General features: G+C 42.7%; 1 protein-coding gene across 1 annotated transcript in view; it reads left to right on the top strand.

Moving 5' to 3' along the window:
• Positions 1–1,067: 1,067 nt before the first annotated feature.
• LOC138770487 (vomeronasal type-2 receptor 26-like) overlaps positions 1,068–22,539 on the top strand; it is a 47,451-nt gene continuing 25,979 nt past the window's right edge. Inside the window, exons 1-10 of the mRNA XM_069949592.1 lie at positions 1,068–1,092; positions 1,225–1,307; positions 1,485–1,627; positions 3,662–3,953; positions 5,130–5,211; positions 14,909–15,099; positions 15,187–15,247; positions 15,398–15,618; positions 18,098–18,319; positions 20,363–20,578. Of these exons, the coding sequence (XP_069805693.1) occupies positions 1,068–1,092; positions 1,225–1,307; positions 1,485–1,627; positions 3,662–3,953; positions 5,130–5,211; positions 14,909–15,099; positions 15,187–15,247; positions 15,398–15,618; positions 18,098–18,319; positions 20,363–20,578 (1,536 nt within the window). The remainder of the gene's footprint in view (positions 1,093–1,224; positions 1,308–1,484; positions 1,628–3,661; positions 3,954–5,129; positions 5,212–14,908; positions 15,100–15,186; positions 15,248–15,397; positions 15,619–18,097; positions 18,320–20,362; positions 20,579–22,539) is intronic.

Here is a 22,539-nt window from a genome sequence, read left to right as displayed (position 1 = left end):
CCCGCAAAAAAAAAAAAAAACAACAACATTCCTGCAGTCCATACAGAGGTATCGGCTGCAGAAACGTCCTTAATGCAGCCTGGCAAACGGCAGTTTAATAGCGTCTGTTGCTATGCAATGGACGCTGTAAAACATAATGTGATCATAGCCTGTCTCTATGTATGTTTGTATGTATGTATGTATGTATGTATGTATGCATGCAGCAGAGCTGCTTTTTGTATAGTGATGCAATAGATGTGTATCTCTGTTCAGTAGACCAACTTTATTTGCGTAAACTGTATACAAAGTTCATTGTTGTCAGGTAAAATGCGGAGAGACGCCAATCCCCCCCTGCTATGACAGCTGTTTCACGCAACTCTACCGCGCTTCATCAGATGTTGCCCCTTCTCTTCCATCAGCATTATGAGCCCTCCTAGTGTGACATATCGAGAGGGAGGCGTCTTCAGTGACTTAAAAACATAATTAAAACCATAAACAGTATTACAATGTGTCTTCATAGGAACATGCTGAGATCTATACGTTCATTTAATCCCATTTCTCCTTGAGCACCTGTCTCTAGTATTATTCTAGCTTCATGTCTTAACAGAGTTGTGTTTGTATCTTTTCCACTTTCACAATGTACTCTTTTAATGCCCATGAATTTTAGATCATTTATATTGCTGTTATGTACATCTCTTATATGTTCTATTAAACGTGGTGCTCCTACTCCTGTCCTTATAGATCTTATATGTTCACTAAATCGTGTTTTGAGTGGGCGAATTGTTTTCCCTATGTAGTATTTTTTACATGTGCAGATTAGTGCATATACCACGTTTTTTGTCCCACAGCATACCAGGTCATTTATTCTGTATCTATGTCCTCCTAGTTCTATCTCTTTCCCTTGTTGGAAGTAGGGGCACCAATTACAGTTTCTACATTTGTCATTACCATTTAAGGAGCTGTTTAGCCAATGCTGTTTTTTTTGTTTTACTGACATAAGCACTTCTGACTATAATGTCTTTAATATTAGGAGTCCGTCGGAATGTAGTCAGAGGTCGTTGTGTATATGTCTTAGAGAAAAAGGGATCATGGGATATCAGGTACCAGTTATCTGTAATAGCTTTCTTAATTTTATTAGCCATGGGGCTAAACCTAAAAGAAAACAAAAATCTAGTTCTACTGTCTAAATTGTGTCTAATTTGTTTACATTTAGGTTTTAATAATTCTTCTCTTTTTTTCTTATAGGCTCTCGCATTGGCAACATCCAGCTCTGGTCTCGGATAGCCTCTGGCCACCAGGCGCTCCGTGAGGTCACCTGCCTGCTCAAGGTAAGGATGGTCAGAGCTATTTATTCTGCGTAATCTCAGAAATTGTACATATGGGACTGCTTGCTTTGTATGTACTGGATGGTAACTGGAATAGTGTAGCAGGGCATTTGTCGTGTTGGGTTTTCTGAAGCCCATTGTGTGTACTTGATTGTTTTCTATTATAACCATGACATCTAGGAATTCGATCTTCTTATCATCGTATTTACTGGTGAAAGTCATATTCATGTCATTCGTGTTGAGATACGCTACAAATTCATTGAATTCCTCCGGAGTACCGGACCATGCATTGAAAACGTCATCCACGAATCTCTTGTAGCAGTGTAATTTATGTAAAAATGGATTATTAGTAGTATATACCATATTTTTCTCCAGTAATGCCAGGTACAGATTGGCGAGGGTACATATGACAGGAGTGCCCATCGCTGTACCCTTGCCCTGTACATGCCATGTGCCATCAAATTGGAAGTTATTGTTGTGAAGTATCAATAGTAATGCATCACAGATAAAATCAATAGAGTCTTTACTTTTATCAGATAAAAGTAAAGACTTTATTGATTTTATCTGTGATGCATTACTATTCATACTTCACAACAATAACTTCCAATTTGACGGCAAATGGTATGTACAGGGCGAGGGTACAGCAATGGGCAGCGATGGGCAACGACCTCTGACTACATTCCGACGGACTCCTTATATTAAAGACATTATAGTCAGAAGTGCTTATGTCAGTAAATCAAAAAAACAGCATTGGCTAAACAGCTCCTTAAATGGTAATGTAGAAATGTAGAAACTGTAATTGGTGCCCCTACTTCCAACAAGGGAAAGAGATAGAACTAGGAGGACATAGATACAGAATAAATGACCTGATATGCTGTGGGACAAAAAATGTGGTATATGCACTAATCTGCACATGTAAAAAATACTATATAGGGAAAACAATTTTCCCACTCAAAACACATTTTAGTGAACATATAAGATCTATAAGGACAGGAGTAGGAGCACCACGTTTAATAGAACATATAAGAGATGTACATAACAGCAATATAAATGATCTAAAATTCATGGGCATTAAAAGAGTACATTGTGAAAGTGGAAAAGATACAAACACAACTCTGTTAAGCCATATAGCTAGAATAATACTAGAGACAGGTGCTCAAGGAGAAATGGGATTAAATGAGCATATAGATCTCAGCATGTTCATATGAAGACACATTGTAATACTGTTTATGGTTTTAATTATGTTTTTAAGTCACTGCAGACGCCTCCCTCTCGATACGTCACACTAGGAGGGCTCATAATGCTGACGGAAGAAAAGGGGCGTCATCTGATGAAGCGCGGTAGAGTCACGTGAAACAGCTGTCATAGCAGGGGGGGTTGGCATTTCTCCGCATTTTACCTGCCACGATGAACTTTGTATACAGTTTATGCGAATAAAGTTGGTCTACTGAACGGTGAGTGCCCACAGCTTTCTTTCTTTTTGATGGATGATTTATGTGCATTCTAAGTATCTTCAGCTGTGAAGTAGCACCCCGTATACAGACCCTATATATCTTCCATACAAGAAGCACACCATAGAGGTCCGGCCACATAACAGGTAGTGCCGACTGCTTTATCTCTCTCTTAGATGTGTATCTCTGTGTGTATGTAGCAGAGTTGTCTTTATATATGTAGCAGAGCTGTTTGTATATAGTAATGCAGCAAAGGTGTGTCTGTCTGTGTGTACATAGAGCTGTCGGTATATATTGAGCAGAGTTTTGTGTGTGTGTATATATATGTTGCAGAGCTGTTTGTGTATGCTGATATTTCAAAGGTGTTTGTGTGTTGCACTGTATATTGGTATACTAGCACTCTGTGTGGTGTGTGTGTGTGTGTGGGGGGGGGGGGGGGGGTGGGGGGTGTGTGTGCGTGTGTGTGTGGGTGTGTATGTAGCAGACTATCTGTGTATTTGTGTATATTGGTACAGCAGAGCTAGGTGTGTATTGTGCATGCTTCAAAGCTATGTATGTGTGGCTATAATGTAATGGCATGAAGAATGTTAAAGTAGTCCTGTCATTTCGGTATACTTTCACCCCTTCAGAGCTTTAGACAATCAGAGACATTAATTAACAAAAAATTTCCGCCCTCTATTTTAAGCTGTCTAAATCAAGGATGTGTCTTATAGTCAAGTGCATCTTATAGTCAAGTCTTATTAAGTGAAAAATACTACATTTTACATATTAAGCAGTCTGATAGTCATTATAGTCAGCCGTCATTATTATTATTATTATTATATATTTTTTTTACATTTAAATTTAACTTTTTTTAATTAATCGATAATGTTTTGAAACTGTATTTTACATTTTTATATCTTATAGACCATCACTACGATATCTGAGGCATTTGTTGGTTTTCATCTATGCCATAGAAGAGATTAATAACAGTACAGAACTTTTACCCAATACTACTCTTGGATATCATATTTATGATTCTTGCACCAGTGAAGTCATTGGATTGAAGAGCCTTCTGTCTATATTATCGGAGGAAGAAAAACCAACACCTAACTATAAATGTAAAAACAGCCAAAAGTTAGTGGCTGTAATTGGACATTTATTAACATCAACCACTAACATGATATCAGATATTGTTCAGGTGCTTGGATACGCTCAGGTAGGCCAATTCATTTGGACGTTTTTTATATTTGCTTTTTTCTTTTCTTCTTAACATATACCCTATGGAGTCAATAAACCCATTGTAGCCTTAGGCTATGTTCACAAGACTTTTCTTTCCGTTTCCTTTCCCCTTTCCCTTTTCCCTTTTCCTTTTCCTTTCCTTTTCCTTTCCTTTTCCTTTCCCGCGTTTTCAGCACCTTTCTTTCTTTCTTTCTTTCTTTTTCTCTCTTTCTTTCCTTAATCCACGTTTTCAGCACCTGTCATTATAGCTGTTGCAACATTCAAGTTCAGACCATTTTAGGTATGGTTCTTCTTTGAAGATCCATTGAATTTAATAGTAAAAACAGTGGAAGGACGGAGGGGGGAAAAATGTGTGAAAACAACTAAAAATAACATCCACAAATAATTGGTGTGAACATTAATTTGGCGTCCCTACAAAAAAATTCAGTTATTCAATACACTATTTGTATTCATCATCCGTCATTTCATTGACTTCAATGCATTACATTTAGTGATAAGTGAGTACTAAAATGCTTGGGTGCTTGTTACTCAAGACAAATATTTCCAGATACTCGGTTGCTCGTTTCGAGTAACAAACCCCATTTAGGTCAATGGCAAACTCAAACATTTTTGCCGGGGACTCAAGCTTGGCAGAGGAAAGGTTGTGTGAAAGCCTGTGAACCTCAGAAAATGATTGAAACACCATGGAAATGGAAAGGAAACATCAGGGGCAGCATGTATGGATGCCTCTGAGGCTGCCTAATCACACCATTAGGCCAAATTATGAGCAACACTATGGCAGTGATCACACAGTGAAGGATTAAAACAGAGGTAGCATATGAACCACCCCAAAATTTTGCCTGACACAGCATGGCAGTGAGAACACAAGGAAATATTAAAACAGAGGTAGCATATGAACCACATCAAAATTTAACCTGACACAGGGAACCATTGAAACACAGGTAGCATATGAACCACCCCAAAATTTAGCCTGACACAGCATGTTGGTGAGAACACATGGAACCATTAAAACACAGGTAGCATATGAACCACCCAAAAAGTTAGCCTAACACCACGGAATACCACGGAAATGGACAGGAAACAGCAGGGGCAGCATACATGGATGCCTCTGAGGAATCCTAATTGCACTATTATGCCAAATTCTGGGCAACAGCCTGGTGGTCAACCTCAAGTCAATAGTGCTGACCCAGACCAATATGGGCAAGGCACATGCGACCACGGACAAAGGCCTGAAGGTAACTTTGAAGGTCATAGGCCTTGGAGAGTGTTCCCCTGCCAGTGCCTTACAAGCTGACTGCTCCCCTCCTCCCCTCTCAATAACTTGTCTTTTTAAGTTACTAGACTGACCTGGGCTGGGGCATGACACCCCTGACTACTTTAACAGTTGGGGTAATTTTCCCTGTATCATGTGACTTGCTTCTTCTCCTCACCGCTTATTTGAGTTTGAATTTGAGTTTGAATTTGAGTGGCGCAGTGGTTAGCAGTGTAACCTTGCAGCACTGGGGTCCTGGTTTCAAATCCCACCAAGGACAACATCTGCATGAAGTTTGTATGTTCTCTCCACTTGACCATCTGTTCACAGTGCTGCGGTTTGAATAGCAGTGTACCCTGAGGCCCCGTACGTTGCGAGAAGAAGCTAGGGAGTGAATGTTTGTGGTGTGCTTTGAAAATTAAAATTGAATATTAAAAAAAAGACCATAAAGTGGCCTTTACCGGCCTTTAGATGAGGCAGGCGTGAAACCTCCCAAAAATTAAGCCTGACACAGCATGGCCGTGAGGACACAGAGAACCATTAAAAGTGAGGTAGCAAGTGAGCCTCCCAAAAATTATGCCAGACACAGCATGGCAGTGAGGACAGAGTGACCAAGGTAGAAGCTGTAGCAGGTGAGCCTCCCAACAATTATGCCAGACACAGCATGGCGGTGAGTACAGAGTGAGCCAGGTAGAAGTGGTAGCAGGTGAGCCTCCCAACAATTATGCCAGACAGTGAAGATGCCACAAGCTGAACTGAATACCCGCTCTGACAACACACTAGTGGCAGGGCAGCCCAGCACCTTCAAGTCAAACACAAAATCAAATCAGCGGTGGGGAGAAGTGGTGAGTCATATCCAAGCTCACTGCTAATTGCCCTGTGTAAAAGGGTGGCATATACTATATACCTGCAGTTGCCCACAGATTTTATACGACAACCTCCAAAAACTAGTGTTACCAGTATATTTTCTTATTTCTTCATTTCTTACTGCAGTCACATCCAAGCACACTGCTAATTGCCCTCTGTAAGTGGGTGCCATATACTATATAGCTGCAGATACCCACAGATTGTATATGCTGGTATGGTCAGCAAGGTACTCCCTCTCAATTTTTCTGAAGGCCTCCCCCTACTCTGTCTAGACTGTGGACGTGTGACATAGTCTTGCTTGGGTGCCATGAAACTGTCAAAGGCCTTTGAGAGTGTTTCCCTGCCCCTTGTCAAGCTGCCTGCTCCACCCCTCCTCTCCCCCGCTTTTTGGCCCACAGAACTACGTCCTCTGTCGCTAGTGATGTCAGATGGGAAGTAAATTTTCAGCTCTTGCACCAGGGCATGTTGATATTGATTCATTCTCATACTGCATTCCTTGGCAGGAATGAGAGTGGAAAAGTCCTGTTTGTATCAAGGATCCACGAGGGTGAACACCCAGTAAGCGGTGTTATAAAAAAAAAAAAATTAACCCAAAGGGTCACAGGAAAGACAGCCTAGCATTAAGTCAGCCATGTTTCCCAACACAAAAGAATTCCCTTTCCTCAATAGGCTGACTTTCAATTTCCTCCTCCTCTTCCTCCTCCACCAATTCCTCCTCTTCAGGCCATACATGCTCAACAGCTAAGGGTTGAGCATGGGTACCCTCTTTAGTCGCGGCAGCAGTCTGCTCCTCTTCCTACTCCTCCTCTTCTTCATGCTGAGAAACAGACGTGAGGGTGGGATTGCTATCTAGTGGCAGATGTTATTCCCCCGTCTCCTGAGACGAAGGCAAAGTCTCAGACTTCAGGCTGAGCAGGGAGGTTTAAAGCAGACACAGCGGCGGGATGGTGAGGCTGATGATGGCAGCATTGCCGCTGACCATCTGTTTTGATTCCTCAAAGGGGCCCAGTACCTGACAGATAGCAGACATCCATGTCCACTTCTCATTGTAGATTTGAGGAAGCTGACTGACCTGACTACCGCTTCTTGCCGAGGTTGACATCTGGTATTCCACAATGGTTCTGCATTGCTGGGAAACCCTGGCTACCAACTGGAAGGTGGAATTCCACCACATGGGAACGTGAACCACCCCAAAATTTAGCCTGACAAAGTAGGCAGTGAGAACAAAGGGAACCACTAAAACAGAGGTAGCATATGAACCACCCAAAAACTTTGCCTGACACCTCGGAGATACAATAGATGACCAGACAGCCCTGCAAAATAGTCGAATTTGAATTCGACTATTAGTCGAATTGAAATTGATTTGATTTAAAAATTTTAATTGAAGATAAGTGGCCTTTAACGAGAAGCTGACTACAGCTGAAACAGCTAAAAAATTAAAGGGCGGCAGAGGGCACCCGCAAGTTGACATCCACACATAGTATGTAGTGATGAGCGAATACTGTTTGATCAAATAGATATTCGATCTAATAGTAAGGTATTCAATAGTATCGAATATTATCGAACAGTACACCAAATATACGATAAATATTCGATAAGCATTTAAATCCCCCTTCCCTTTTCCTGAGGTGTCATTGTGGACTTGGTGACCTCCAAGTGGTCGAATAGATGTTTTTCAATAATCGAATACTTGTTCCCATAGACTTTAATGGGATCGAATATTCGATCAAATGTTAGAATATCTGGGGGATATTCGTACGAATATTCGAATATTTCACTATTCGCTCATCACTAATAGTATGGTTTAAAATGGATTTGAGTTTAAATTTGACTTTGAAGAAGTTGGGGTAACTTTCCCTGCATCATATGACTTACCACTTCTCCCCACCGCTGATTTGAGTTTGAATTTGAGTTTGAGTTTGAATTTTGACTGTAGAAGTTGGGGTAACTTTCTCTGGTTGACTTGCGAAAATGTGCACAGATGCGCCGCACCTTGGTGAGCAAGGCAGACAAATTGAGGTAGGTTTTAAGGAACCGCAGCAACACTAGGTTGAAGACATGGGCCAGGCTTGGAACATGTGTGAGGCTGCTGAGTTGCAGAGCCGCCAACAGGTTCCGCCCGTTGTCATACGCAACCAAGCTCACTGCTTATTACACAGGGCAATTAGCAGTGAGCTTGGATATGGCTGCACTAAGAAATAAGAAAATATACTTGTGGTCACACTAGCTTTTTTAGGCTGTCGTATACAATCTGTTTGTAAATGCAGGTATATAGTGTATGACACCCTCTTACACAGGGCAATTAGCAGTGAGCTTGGATGTGACTACAGTCAGAAATGAAGAAATAAGAAAATATACTGGTCACACTAGCTTTTGGAGGTTGTGGTATACAATCTGTGGGTAACTGCAGCTATAAACTGTATGTCACCCTTTTACACAGGGCAATTAGCTGTGAGCTTGGAAGTGACTTCAGTCAGAAATGAAATAATAAGAAAATATACTGGTCACTCTAATTTTTGAAGGTTGTCATATAGTCTGTGTGTAAGTGCTGGTATATGGTCTATGCCACCTGTTACACAGGACAATAAGCAGTGAGGTTCTATGCAGCTGTACTACAAATCACAGCAATACAATGTACGACAGCAGCAGCACCAGCCACAAAAAAATATAGTAATACTGAGGACTTCTTTGGGGTCTGTATGCAAAACTAGCTGTTACCTTTCTGCCAGCAGCCCATAACAACAGTGTGCTGCTAAAATTTTGTTACCTGCACTGCAAGTCCCAACCAGTAGTCTGGAGTAATAAAAAAAAAAAAAAAAAAAAATTAAACCCTTGAAAGGGCTGTTGGGTTCTATATATAGTATCCCTGCCTACTGAAACGCTAATTCCCTCCCTAACGCTCTCCCTAATAAGCAGCAGCTCTGTCCCTAGTCTCTTCCAGCATGCATGTGAGCCGAGCGCACCAATAATGTAATAGTAAGAAATCCCTAGTGGTTGGCTCCTCCCTCTCTATATAGAGCGGCATGCTGCTGCAGACGGCATTAGTGTCAGGAGTCAAGCCCAATGACCGCTTGTGACACTACCCTTCTGTAAGGCTTTTTTTGACTAAAGAGATTTGTCTTCCGTGAGGGTCCACAGTAGAATCAACCTCTTTGTAAGCAACAGTGTCTCTATTAGCAATGGAGACCCCAGCTTTTTTAATGTTAGAATTGGATGATATAATGTCATGTATTTACCTGGTCGCTTTGCAGCCGGCTGATGCTGCAGACAAGCAGCCTACCAGCAGTCGGGGGCAGGAGCGAAGCTGTGCAGGAGCACAGAACCAATCACGAGCTGCCAGGCGCTCCATGCAAATCAGGGGCGGTGGATTTAAATGAGCAGCCGAGACTCCATAGCTGCCAGTGATAGTTTTGCCTTACCTTACTTCACCAGCATTACTCTATGTTCTGACTCTCTGTGTTCCTGACCTGTGCATTTGTTTCCTGACTTTGGCTTGTAATGCGATTTTGTACCTCGCTCCTGACAATGTTTCTGACCTTGGCCTGTTTAAACGGTATTCCTTTTGTATTGTGATTTTGTACTGTTTTGCTATCTTGGATTTGACCTCTGGCTTGTTTTCTGACTCTGTTTCTGGTTCTGATTTGTGGTTTATACGTAACTGGCTGGTTTGACTTGGACTGCTGACTTTTCTCCTTGTCTGGCCCTGCACTTAGCAGCGTAGGAACTGCCGTCCAGTTGTGGTCTGTCACCTAGGGCAGTACGTCCAAGTAGGCAGGGACAGAGGGCTGGGTTCAGTTAGGGCTCAGTGTTCACCTATGGACGTGACACATAACATGAGGAAATTTCAAATGTTTCAACCAAAAAGCGTCAGTGGGAATTAAATGTGTTTCTTGAATTCAAAATACATCACAATTAGAAGCAATGGCTTCCTTCCATTAAAATAATATTCTATACGGGGACCATCTCTTAAGACCATATGCCTTAAGAGAAAAAAGCTAGCTTGACACCCATAACAATAAAACGAGAGAACAGTCTGAGCAGTGTTAGGTAATACGATAAATATTGCAAGGGTGGCAAGTACTCAGCAAGGCTATGTTCACACAATGTATATTTTCGTAAAATTACGGCCGTTGTTGCACATTGTATGATTATTATGAAAATATACTTTGCCTTGCCGTCTATGGGATCCCGTAGGAAGCGTATACACATAGTATACGCTCCGGCCGAGATACCTAGCGGTGCCGCAAACAACTGACTTTTTTACCGACTACTTTTTTTTCCGGGCGGGTCACCGAACGGCCGGTCTTATACTGCATCTGAACATAGCCTATGGCAGTATACATAAAAAAATCTAAACAGAAAGTGAGATGAAACAGGCATAAGTCTCCGTAAGAAAGAGAAAAATACAAAAAACAACATCATTATTTCCCTCTTTCCGGGAAACTGGGGAGAGAAAGTCCCTGCCAGTAGGAAGAGAGGAAGACTAGTGAGAGTCCATAAAGAACATACAGCAGAGGCTGCTACGGTGTACCAAAAGGATAGATAATTATTAATTAGGTTATCAATTGAGATAAAGGCTGCTTCTGGTTGCTTTGCCTGACCACAGGTGGGTGATGAAGGAGTTTTCTTTGTGAGACGATGAAGGAATCAGGTTCCAAGATTGGATATCTTTTTGTGTCAGGAGTGAAACAGACATGCAGAGTTCCATTTTATGAAATGATGACTTTGACTGGAAAGCTCCATCGGTATTGGATACCTTTATCCCTTAAAAGGGTTATCCAGCGCTACATAAACATGGGCACTTTCCCCCTACTGTTGTCTCCAGTTTGGGTGGGGTTTTGAAACTCAGATCCATTGAAGTAAATGGAGCTTAACAGTAGGGGTAAAAGTGGCCATGTTTGTGTAGTGCTGAATAACCCCTTTAAGATCTTTGTGAATTGAGTGAATTCTTTGAGACGGAACATAGTCGCAGCTAAAAGATCACAGTAGATAGAAAGGTCTTTGAATCTTTCTGGCAATTCTGAAGAAGATTTAACAGCTTTCAGAAAATCATCTTTCACATGGTAGAAATGAATATGTGTAATTGTATCTCTTGGAAGATGCTGTGCAATGTGTGTTGGCTTGGAAAACCAAGGAATTCTGTCAACGGTTAGGTCCAAGGTGTTCCTTTGCGGAAGTAAAATAGCCATGAAATCTGTCAAGAAAGTGGGTTATTGGTCAGGTATAATGCTTTCTGGAATACCTTTGATTCAGACATTGTTTTGTTTTGATCTGTCTTCTAGATCCAGGCCTTTTTGGAGAGCCTTTGAACTCCTCTTTCAGAGTAGCATTTGCGTCCATTAGCAGATTTTGAGAACTTGTGAGGTCTGCCATTTTTATCTCAATGATGTCTTCACAGATTTAATATCAGACTGCACAGTTTCCCGGAAAGAGTTAAATCGTTTCTTTAGGGTGGCTTCCCTGACAGATAAGGGATTGTGTCAGATGTGTGTGGGGGGGTGCTGCGTAGTGTGTGTGTGTGTGTGTGTGTGTGTGTGTGTGTGTGTGTATATGTGTGGGATGCTGCATAGTGTGTGTGTATGTGTGTGGGATGCTGCATAGTGTGTGTTCATGTGGGGGGATGCTGTGTAGTGTGTGTTTATGTGTGTGGGATGCTGTGTAGTGTGTGTGTATGTGTGTGGGATGCTGCATAGTGTGTGTATGTGTATGGGGTGGGTGCTGCGTAGTGTGTGTGTGTAGGTGTGTGGGATGCTGCGTAGTGTGTGTGTGTAAGTGTGTGGGATGCTGCGTAGTGTGTGTGTGTGTGTGGGGGGATACTGTGTGGTGTTTGTGTGTGGGATGCTGCGTAGTGTGTGTATGTGTGTGGGATGCTGCGTAGTGTGTGTATGTGTGTGGGATGCTGCGTAGTGTGTGTGTATGTGTGTGGGATGCTGCGTAGTGTGTGTATGTGTGTGGGATGCTGCGTAGTGTGTGGGGGGATGCTGCGTAGTGTGTGCGTGTGTGGGGGGGATGCTGCGTAGTGTGTGTGGGGGGGATGCTGCGTAGTGTGTGTGGGGATGCTGCGTAGTGTGTGTGGGGGGATGCTGCGTAGTGTGTGTGGGGGGAATGCTGCGTAGTGTGTGTGTATGTATGTGGGATGCTGCATAGTGTGTGTGTATGTGTGTGTGGGGGGATGCTGCGTAGTGTGTGTGTGGGGGGATGCTGCGTAGTGTGTGTGTATGTGTGTGGGATGCTGCGTAGTGTGTGTGGGGGATGCTGCGTAGTCTGTGTGTGGGGGGGATGCTGCGTAGTGTGTGTGTATGTGTGTGAGATGCTGCGTAGTGTGTGTTGGGGATGCTGCGTAGTGTGTGTGGGGGGGATGCTGCGTAGTGTTTGTCTGGGGGGGATGCTGCGTAGTGTGTGTATATGTGTGTGGGATGCTGCGTAGTGTGTGTGTATGTGTGTGGGATGCTGCGTAGTGTGTGTGTATGTGTGTGGGGGACGCTGCATATGTGTGGTGGATGTTCTATATATGCTGCACAGTGTGTGGGGGGTATTCTGTACAGCAGGGGATATATTCAATATGGGGATGCTTACCGGGGGGCATATTTTATATGAGGATGCTAGGTTTGGAGTAGTATGGCACCACTGGTCAAGGGGGGGGCCCCAAATAGAAGTTTCGCACCAGGGCCCATGACATTTTAGCTACGCCCCTGCCTGGAGAAGTTCCTCCCAGCCGGCACATCCTCTCAAAATGGCGCCCCCACGCAGCAAGCAGGAGCTGAGGTAGGAGCTCCGGCACGAACAACACTCCCGCATACCTCCTCGGGACGCTTCTCTCCCCTGATGGTACTTACAGAGGAGGTCAGTGACTGTGACACCCCGGGCCCCCTGCTGTCATTACCAGCATCCAACTCAGCCAGCCCAGCTTCTGATGGGAATGAAGCCTCATCCGACATGGCGCTCACCAGGGAGGATGGCGAGCAGCGGCTCTTAAGCCAAAACACAATGAATGAGGATGATGCCTCCTCACTGCCCCCGACTCCCCTATCATGGAAATCTTTCTACCCTACTAAATCTGGGACAGTCACTCCCAATACCAGGAAAGGGACTACCAGCAACATGAATGATGACGCACCGATTACTGTGGCAGTCATGAGGGGATTCATGAATGACTTAAAAATCTCCTGGCAAGCAGAAATGAAAAACATGTGCAGATGAGACACTGCCTCCAAAATCTCCAAAATCTCCAAATTCCAGCTACAAATAACCCTACACAGTTTGAGGTCTTTCTTGCTAAGAAACAACAAGGATCTGGAATAGCTTTAGCCTACAAACTGCTGTCTTCCCACCCAGTAGAGCTTAGTTTTATAACCAAGTGGGAACAGGACTTAAAGAGGTCCTTCACACGACACCAATGGTCCTCCTTGTTTACTGTGGCGACAAGGGTATCACACTGCATTGGTCATCTGGAATCGTCGCGCAAACTCTTGTACAGATGGTACATGACCCCATATAGACTAGCGAAGATCTTTCCAGATGTGTCTTCCTCTTGCTGGAAATGTTAGTCTGCAGTAGGAAATCTTCTGCATATATAGTGTCTGCTACTATTATTATTTTGGAATGAGGTCCGTCAATTCATACAACAGGTTCTTGGATACCCACTACTTTGGGGACCAAACCTGGCATTATTATCACTGGACCTAGATGATATTCCTTTTCAGAACATCACGGTCCTTATGCACATACTTATGACAACCAGAAACTGTATAGCCAAAAAATGGAAATCAACAGACACTCTCTCCATCGCAGAAATTTAAGCAGCTGTCCAGTATAATTATACTATGGAATTAGCTATTGCTATCAGGACAAATAGCTTATTCCGCTTTAACAAACAGTGGGACAAATGGCGGTCATTCCATCCACCCTAAGAGACAATGGAACGGGATACTGGATGTCAGTGGTTATTGTTTACTGTCTAGCCCATGTTGGATAGTACATGGCCTATAAGTTACAGTATGTTACTGGAGTGCAACTACCTTAGATATATGTGAAGGTATTACTGAATTGCTTTTCCCTGTCTTATTCCCCTTCATGTTGATATCTTCTTTCTGAATGACTTCTCCTTTGAATATGTACTGTGTACAAGGACTGTGTTTTATTTCCCTTAATCTTGCTGGCCCAGAGTTTCTTCGGCCTGTGTTTTCTTTTTTTGTAAAAAAAAAAAAAAAAAAGTTTTTGAGTACAGAAAGAAATTATTTTGCCTAATCAAACCGATTAGAGAGTTTTTTAAAATTGTGTGTACGAATAATTTCTGCAACGTTGTTTCTTAATGACAGCTAGACTTTAAGCACAAAGGGGGAATTCATCCATACTTTCACCATTAAACCAGGGTAAATAAGTCCAGAGAGCAGAATACAGCTAAAGCCTTCTGCCCCTGAGGGCTGAAAGATCCCCCCTCCCTTTCCTGAGCAGGGGAGGGGCTGGTTTAAGTTCATATTAAGTCCAAATTAAGTCCATATGATGATCGAGAATTAGACCTGCTTCTCCGTGTCTCATAAGGGACAACGGTGAGATTTTTTTTTTTTAGGAACTTTGAGGAAATTTGAGGAACTTATGAAGAGTAACATTGGCCGTAAAGGGTATCAGACATAGGAAATGGTGAACCAAACAAGAAGCATTTATTTTTCTTGTGGAATATTGAATACTGCCACAGTGTGTGTGTTTCTTTCATTACTGTGTACAATTTATACAATTACCTTTTAAGATCAGCTATGGATCGCCCAACCCACATTTAACCAGCTATGGCAATTTTCCGTCTATCTTTCGGACAGTTCCGAGTGAGTATTCTCATATCACTGCTCTCATTCAACTTCTTATCCATTTTGGATGGACCTGGGTTGGTGTCATAACAACAGAAGACAAGAATTATGAGTCAAATGAATACTTGAAGCATGAATTTAACAAGAATGGAATTTGTATAGCCTTTAATATTTTAGTCACCCAGACTATAGAACAAAAGGATGTCAGTCTATTATACATCAGTCAAGAGATAATCAAATCATCTGTCACTGTCGTTATATTGTATTGTAGTGTTTTCCCTGTTCTAAAGCTTATAATCCAACAAGATACAAGTAACGTGTGGATATGTGCATTAAGTAGCAATATTTTTGGTAACTTTGAGTTCAGCAATTTCCTGCATCAATACAATGGGTCATTATTTCTATCAGCACACAGAGGAAACATTCCTGGATTAAGAGATTTCTTTTTTCATTCCATATTAGTAAAGAATACAGACAATATTGCATTTCTCTTATTTAAAGATTATCTCATGAATTTGTGTGAAAAAAGTGATAAAGAAATATGCTCAGAAGCAATGTTAATCAATAGACTACAGGATAGAATAGAGGATGAGCTCACAACCTTCCATATAACATACTCTACTTACGTTGCTGTTTATGCTGTTGCAAACGTAATAACTAAACTACAGTTAACAAGAAGTGCTTTTCACTGGAATAACTGGTCTCCAAGCACAAGGTATAAGGTAAGTGTCCCTTATGTTTATTAATTAATTGTACACAAGACTAAACAGTTTTTATGAAAACAATATCCATTAATTATTATTCACACCAGAAGGGATAATTCATTTAACTTTTTTTTCTTACTTTTATCCTTAAAGGGAACCAATCAGCCCAATCAGGCTGATATGGTTCCCTGAACTGCTGTATACAGCTCCTGCAGCAGCCGTAACACATACTGGCTGTGCACTGACAGGCAGAGCTCTGTGACTAGATACGGGTGGGGAGCAGCCTAGATGACTACTTCCCCGCCGCTGCCTGTCACACGCCCAGGGGATTAAAGTCCTTTTTTTTTTCGGGTATACAGCTACTGCTGCAGGAGCTGTATACAGCAGTTCAGGGAACCATATCAGCCAGATTGGGCTGATTGGTTCCCTTTAGTGCAATCGTTGGAAAATTAATTCAATATGCAAATACTGCCCAACCCCTCCCCTCAGCCCACCCGCCTAATAAATTTTCATCCTGTCTCTCTGCAATGATGAGAAGGCAGATTAGGGAACTGAGGGTGGTAGTCTACATTGCACCAAACCGCCTTATAGTTAAAAGAGAAGTCTAGCTTTCCGCAGGGGCAGGGGGAACATCATAAGAAATAACTACTCACCTCTCCCCGTGCCTAAGAATCGCCCTGTCAGAAGGTCTGGGACCCCCACTGTAGGGCATTTTCCTCCAAGTTCTGATGACGTCATGACTTGGGGGAAAATACCTGACCCAGCTGATGGTTGCTCCATTAGCCAATAAGTGACTGTAGTGGTTTCCCAACCCAGCCACTGACTGGCTGAGCATTGCATCCATCAACCGTGATGTGAAGAGGGGAGAGCTAAAGAGTGGCGGCGGGTGCCCATGGAGCGGGATATGGTGCAGCTAAGGCATGGGGAGCAGTAAATATGTGTTCTTTATGTTCCCTGCCCGAACAAAATATTTGTTGCCTCAACAGACTTCTGATTGGACCAATCAGCTGTTTGTCGCACTACACAGTTAAAGAGGTCGGAAGCAGTTTGTCTTGGTTCTATAATTGCAGCTCAGCTCCCATTCCCAGTCACCTGAAGGGGTCCTGAGCTGCAGTATAGGCCACCAAATGCAAAATTGGGCCATCAGCCTATAACACACCCTGACTGGCTCTAATCAGTTGACTTTACTGACTTTAGTTGGAGGCTGTTGGTGCAAGGTGCAAAGGGTTCACATGGAGATCAACGGAGCCAAATAAGGTAAAGAAAAGATGATCCAGCACCATGGCCGTAAAAGCCTTCTTTTTATTTAGCAAAAATATCCCAAAAATTATAAACATGTGAATAATAACCCATGCCAAGCATGGCTTAGCGATCACCATGTTGGTCATTTTTTGCTAATTAAAAGAAAGACTTTTACGGAAAGGAAGACAGCTGTCAACACCTAATACTTGAGAAAGAGATTGGACCAATCTTGAAACGTGTCTGTTAGAGACGGGGAGGCAGGGACGAGACACGACAGTGAGCCCTGATGATAAACCCACCAACTGTCCCTAACTACTTGCTTCAAACAGCCCTAGGCGGCCGTGGACAACCACGAAGACATTCCCTGTTCTAGATACGTGCACACAAAACACGACAGACAAACAAACAAACAAACAAACAAACAAACACAATAACTGATAGTAAAACAAGCAAGGTAAGAACCAAACAGGCAGCATAGTACAAAATCAAGTAACAAACGAATAGTCAAAAAGTAAAGCCAGAGGTAAGGTAACAAAGTTGAGCAAGCAGAGGCAGTTAGGACGGGGGTCGCAGGAATAGACGGGGGAGCTGGGATCAGGGTATGGAACCTAATAGCCAGCGAGCTGGGAGATTGCCATAGCTTTCTGTTATGCTGACCAAGAGCCAGGTCCGGGTCCCAATTGGACCGGCGCTTTAATCTTCCAGGTTACAGATAGGTAGTGAAATCAGTCATTCTAAAGACCTACTCAGCTGCATAATCAAGTCTCCCAGTGGTCAGTTTAACTCCCGCATTGCCAGGAAGCTGAGAAGCGAGCAGGTGTGGCACATAAAAGTAAAAACAGGCCCAGTTCACACCAGGTTACTGCACAAACCTGACAGTGCCATGTCTCATATCAGATATTTTAATAAATTATTTTAATATTGGCTATCTACTCCTGGCTAGCTGGACCTTCACCCAGCATTCTGTTATTGGAGTGGAGGAGTTTGTATTTTGTGCTAATCCCTCAGAGAATTAAACAGGAGTGGCTGCGTTTCTTTTATGTGCTTTTTGTGAGAGTTGTGCCTTATATTTGAACAACTCACTAAGATGAGAGTTCCATATATGAGGTTGACTATATATATATATATATATATATATATATATATTCCAATCTTCTTGAAATTTGACTTATTATTCTTTTACATCTTTTGCCTTACAAAATAAAACACCCTACCCAACAGTTATCCCAATATTTTATTCTTTTTTTCCTAACAGTTCAAAAACCTTTTGAGAAGAACATTCTTACCACTGAAATCTGGAGAAAATGTATCCTTTGATGATAAAGGCGATGTCCCTGGAAACTTTGATATTATGAATGCAGTAATTTATGCAAATAATACAGTGAGAAAGAAACCTGTTGGTACCTACTTGTCTGGTTCCAGATCTCCATTTAATATAAATGATAATCTCATTTCCTGGAATCCAGTGTTTAATGGGGTATGTTGTTCTGTACAGTATAAAATTTATATGAAATCACAGTTATCCTGCTTTCCTTAGATTGTAATTTTTTTCTTAAATCGTAATTTGCCTCATAATACTGAAAACAAAAAAAATATTAAAACATTAAGGCATCCCAAGCAGTGTATCTTAAACATAGCCCACATACAGGGAACAGGAGCCATGTTTTTTTGGGCAAACAGACACAAACTAAAGGCCCTTTTACACAAGCCGATGGTGAGGAGCAAACGAGTGCCGACCTGTCAGATCAGTACTCGTTTGCTCCTCATTACCCGCTTGTTGCTGCCGCAACTACACGTGCTGACACAGCAGGTAAGAGTGGGTAGAGGCTGAAGGGAGCTGCAGGAGAGGTCTATTGGAGATAGCCATGGTCTGCTGCCGCCTCTCCTATTACATGGATCACTAGCCAGCAGACTGTTGCTATTGTTCTAAAATTTTTCAACATGTTGAAAGACAAGGATCAGCCGACATTGTGCATGTTGGTTGATCATTGTGTTTTAACAGCAACTATTACACCAATCGTTATCGGCCATAAAAGTCGATAATCAGCCAAATATGGCCTTAGTCACTTGGTGTCTTTAGTTAAACAATAAGCTGTTGTTCTGGCGCAGCTTGAACTAAACAATAAGTCCTTCTTCTGTGGCTCACTTTACAGTGTTGTGTACTAACCCTTGCCGCCAGGACTCCCAAAAGTCCCATCGATGGCTCTGATTTAAAGTTACCGATAGTTTGGATGTCCAGCTCCAGAAGCTTACTGCACACAGCTAAAAATTCAGGTAGGAGTTCCTCCAATGAACACAGAGCAGTTAAGCACAAACTGGATGCCTTATCACTCACTCAACATCCAAGGCATGAAGGGTTTGGCTCAGTAAAGGGACATAAATGGAGCATCACATTTACCTCGCTGTTCAATGAGCGAAGAGCCTTGATTTGACAATAGTCCCCAATCGTGTGTAAAACTCACCTGAAAGGAATCCACAAAATTTAGAATTTGGACAAAATGCATGGTATCTTGGCAAATCCACCATCGGAAATTATTCCAGATTTTCTCTATTTTATTACTGAGTTAAATGGTCTTTTTATGTATCAGCTCCAGAAAACTAGAATAAAATAGAACTAGTTCATTAGTTTTTTTTCTGGAACAATCCTTTACATTCGATTCAGTTTATAGATTGTTCATTCAATCAAATTAATTACATACAAAAATTTCCTTTATTATTCGGATTTTGACTAGAAATGGGCAGATGCGTGGGTTTGTTCAGTTCGATCGAATTAGAATAAAAACCCAATGTTTTGCCCGAACTTCTGCATGGACCCGAGCCCTATTGATTTCAATAGGGACTCAAACTTTGGGCTACAAAAATGGCTGTAAAAAAAGGGTAGAAAGCAGCAGAAGGCTACAAATGCAACCCAAACTTGGATAAGAGCAAGGCAATTGCCGTGGCAATAGTTCACTTAATAGAATTAGGTGAATAAATAAATAATATTAGAGAGGATGCAGACTCCCAAGTGGAGAAGAAGGAGGAGGGGTAGGTGGAAGTGGAAGGCCAGGAGAAGGCAATAGCCAACACTGCAGCTTTGCACATAAACTCCTAAATCAGGCACCAGGACCGATAAGTCAACTTATTGTCCATGTAGTCTGTGGATAGGTGGACACACTTGTCGGTGAAGACATCACCTGTGGTGCTTAATACCTATGTGGAGAGCACACTTTACGAAAGGCTGAGGAAGGTGTTACACATAGCAGCCATTAGAGATGAGCAAATATACAGTAATAACAAAATGAAGTGCTTCGTTAGCTTGGCACTTGGCTTATCAGCCGGCAGCCTTTGAACTCCATGCTGCTCCTCTCCAGGAGTCTGGAAAAGCTGGATCCAGTCCAAGAAATGCATCCAGCTTTTCCAGGAACCTGGAGTGAAGCGGCACTGAGAATCACAGACTTCAAAGGCAACTGGCTAACAAGCCAAGTGCCAAGCTAACGAAGGGTGTTGCTTTCTTATTAATACATATTCGCTCATCTAGAATGGCAAACACAGAATGTTCCCACATGGAATGAACTTTGTACTGCAGATCTGGCACATCAGGGTAATGCATCAGGAAATTTTGCACTACCAAGTTCAGCACATGCGCCAGGCAAGGAATGTGTGCCAAGCCAGTTATGACCAGAGCCGCTACCATAATTTGCCAGTTGTCGCACACCACCTTGCCGGGCTTCAGGTTCAGCAACAGCAACCACTGGTCTGTCTGCTGCTCTATCCCCACCCACAACTCCTGCGTGGTATTGGGTTTGTCCCTCCAGACAGATCAGTTTTAGTACAGCCTGCTGTTGCTTCCCCTTCCCCTGTTGCTTGTTGGTAGTGCATGGGCTAAGACAGCCAGATGAGGAGGTGACAGCGGAGAAAACAAAGTAGAAGAAGGAGGAAACCAATCAGGACTATTACATTGTCAGGCCCAGCCACCACTACATTCACCCAGTGGGCAGTTAGGGAGATGTAACCTCCCTGACCATGCTTATTGGTCCAAATCAGTGGTAGAGATGAGCAATCGAGTAGCTATTCGATCAAATATTACACTATTCAATGCACCCGTTTTTGATCAAGTATCCAAGTGAAAACACAGTAAAAATGTGTTTCTCCTCCCACCATGCTTGGTGCTTTTTTTCTAGCCAATAACTATGCAGGGAGGGTGTGACAGGCCCTAGGATTATGCAGGCATCACAATTACAACATCTACACACATTAGCTGGCTTACTCGTGTGACCTTCAACTATAAGAAGTCATCTCCAGCTGCTCTTTATTAGATGTCATCTTGAAGCTAGTGAGGGAAAGATTGTGGAATAGGGACAGTGAGGATTTAAGCTGATTGTAGGCCAGCAATACCCCAAAAGCCCTTCTTAGGGCTACTAAAATACACAACACAGCATAGTTCTTTATAGACACTTAATAGGCCGGCTACCAGCACAATAGCTGCTTATTCTCAAAGACAGACTGGCAGCTGCTGGTAATTGTGAATAGGCTTCACCAGATCTAGTCGCCCCTACATTCTCATTGTTGCAGGACAAGTTGAGGGATATATCATGGAGAAGGGACAGCAAGGATTTTCAAAGATTTTAGGCAGGCAAAACCCCAAAAGCCCTTCTTAGGGGACAGCATATAGCTCAATCCATACAGTGCATAGAGCACCAGCACATCAGCTACTTAGACAGGCAGGCAGGCAGTTTATAATTCTCCTGTATACACCAGTGTTGTCCTATTTTGTGTAGCATTCAAATTGTTGCAGTGCAGTGTATTCCACTCTGTGCAAAGCTGAAAGAAAAACCAAGTATCGACTGCTGCCATGCGTAAAACTTTATAAACATACTGTACACAGCCAGTGTTTGCTTAGTTGAGTTCCGGTTAGATAAAAATTGTCACAGTACAGTTTATTTTGCTCTGTGCAAGGTTGAAAATCAAAACAACAACACTGTTATGTTTAGCCTGCCGACATACGGAAAACTTTATAAGCATACTATATACACCAGTGTTGGCTTCATTTAATTTAATTCCTGTTAGATAAAGAAAAATCGCAGAGCACCCATATGATGCTCACTCCTTTATGTGTAATGAAGGGTGTGTGGAAGTTTCAGATGAGTTTCAAAACTTAAAGAGGGCGTGTCTGACCACATCTCTCTCTCACACACACACACACACACACACACACACACACACACACACACACACACACACACACACAGTTATGACAGTTAGTAGTGGCTGCTGTTTGTTCCTTAATCCCTTAACGAAATCGGGCGTATATTTATGCCCTGCGGTGGGTAAGGGACTTCAGAGCGGGGCCGCGCGGGTGCGGTCCCGGGTGCCACATGTAGCCCGTGACCGTGGCTATTAGCGGGCACGGTCCGATCGCCGTGCCCAGTAATCAAGTAATCAGATGCAGCTGTCAAAGTTGACAGCTGCATCCGATTACTTGCTGCAGCCGATCCCTGGTGTCTAGTGGCAAAGATCATCCACCCCACCCCCCCCGGGACGTTGTCCCGAAGGAGCGATCTCCGTGTCTTATACCTGCCGGGGTCTCCGCAGCAGCCGAAAGCAAACGAGTGCCGATCTCATTGATCTATGCTGTAAAAGTATACAGCAAAGATCTCAATGAGAGATCTGAGTGCATATACTAGAATTCTCCCAGGGGGGCTTCTAGGATAAGTG

This window comes from Dendropsophus ebraccatus, chromosome 13, assembly GCF_027789765.1.
Source record: "Dendropsophus ebraccatus isolate aDenEbr1 chromosome 13, aDenEbr1.pat, whole genome shotgun sequence".
Classification (NCBI taxonomy): Eukaryota; Metazoa; Chordata; class Amphibia; order Anura; family Hylidae; genus Dendropsophus; species Dendropsophus ebraccatus.
Note: the sequence above shows the minus strand (reverse complement) of the source record. Positions and strands in the feature narration are given on the sequence as shown.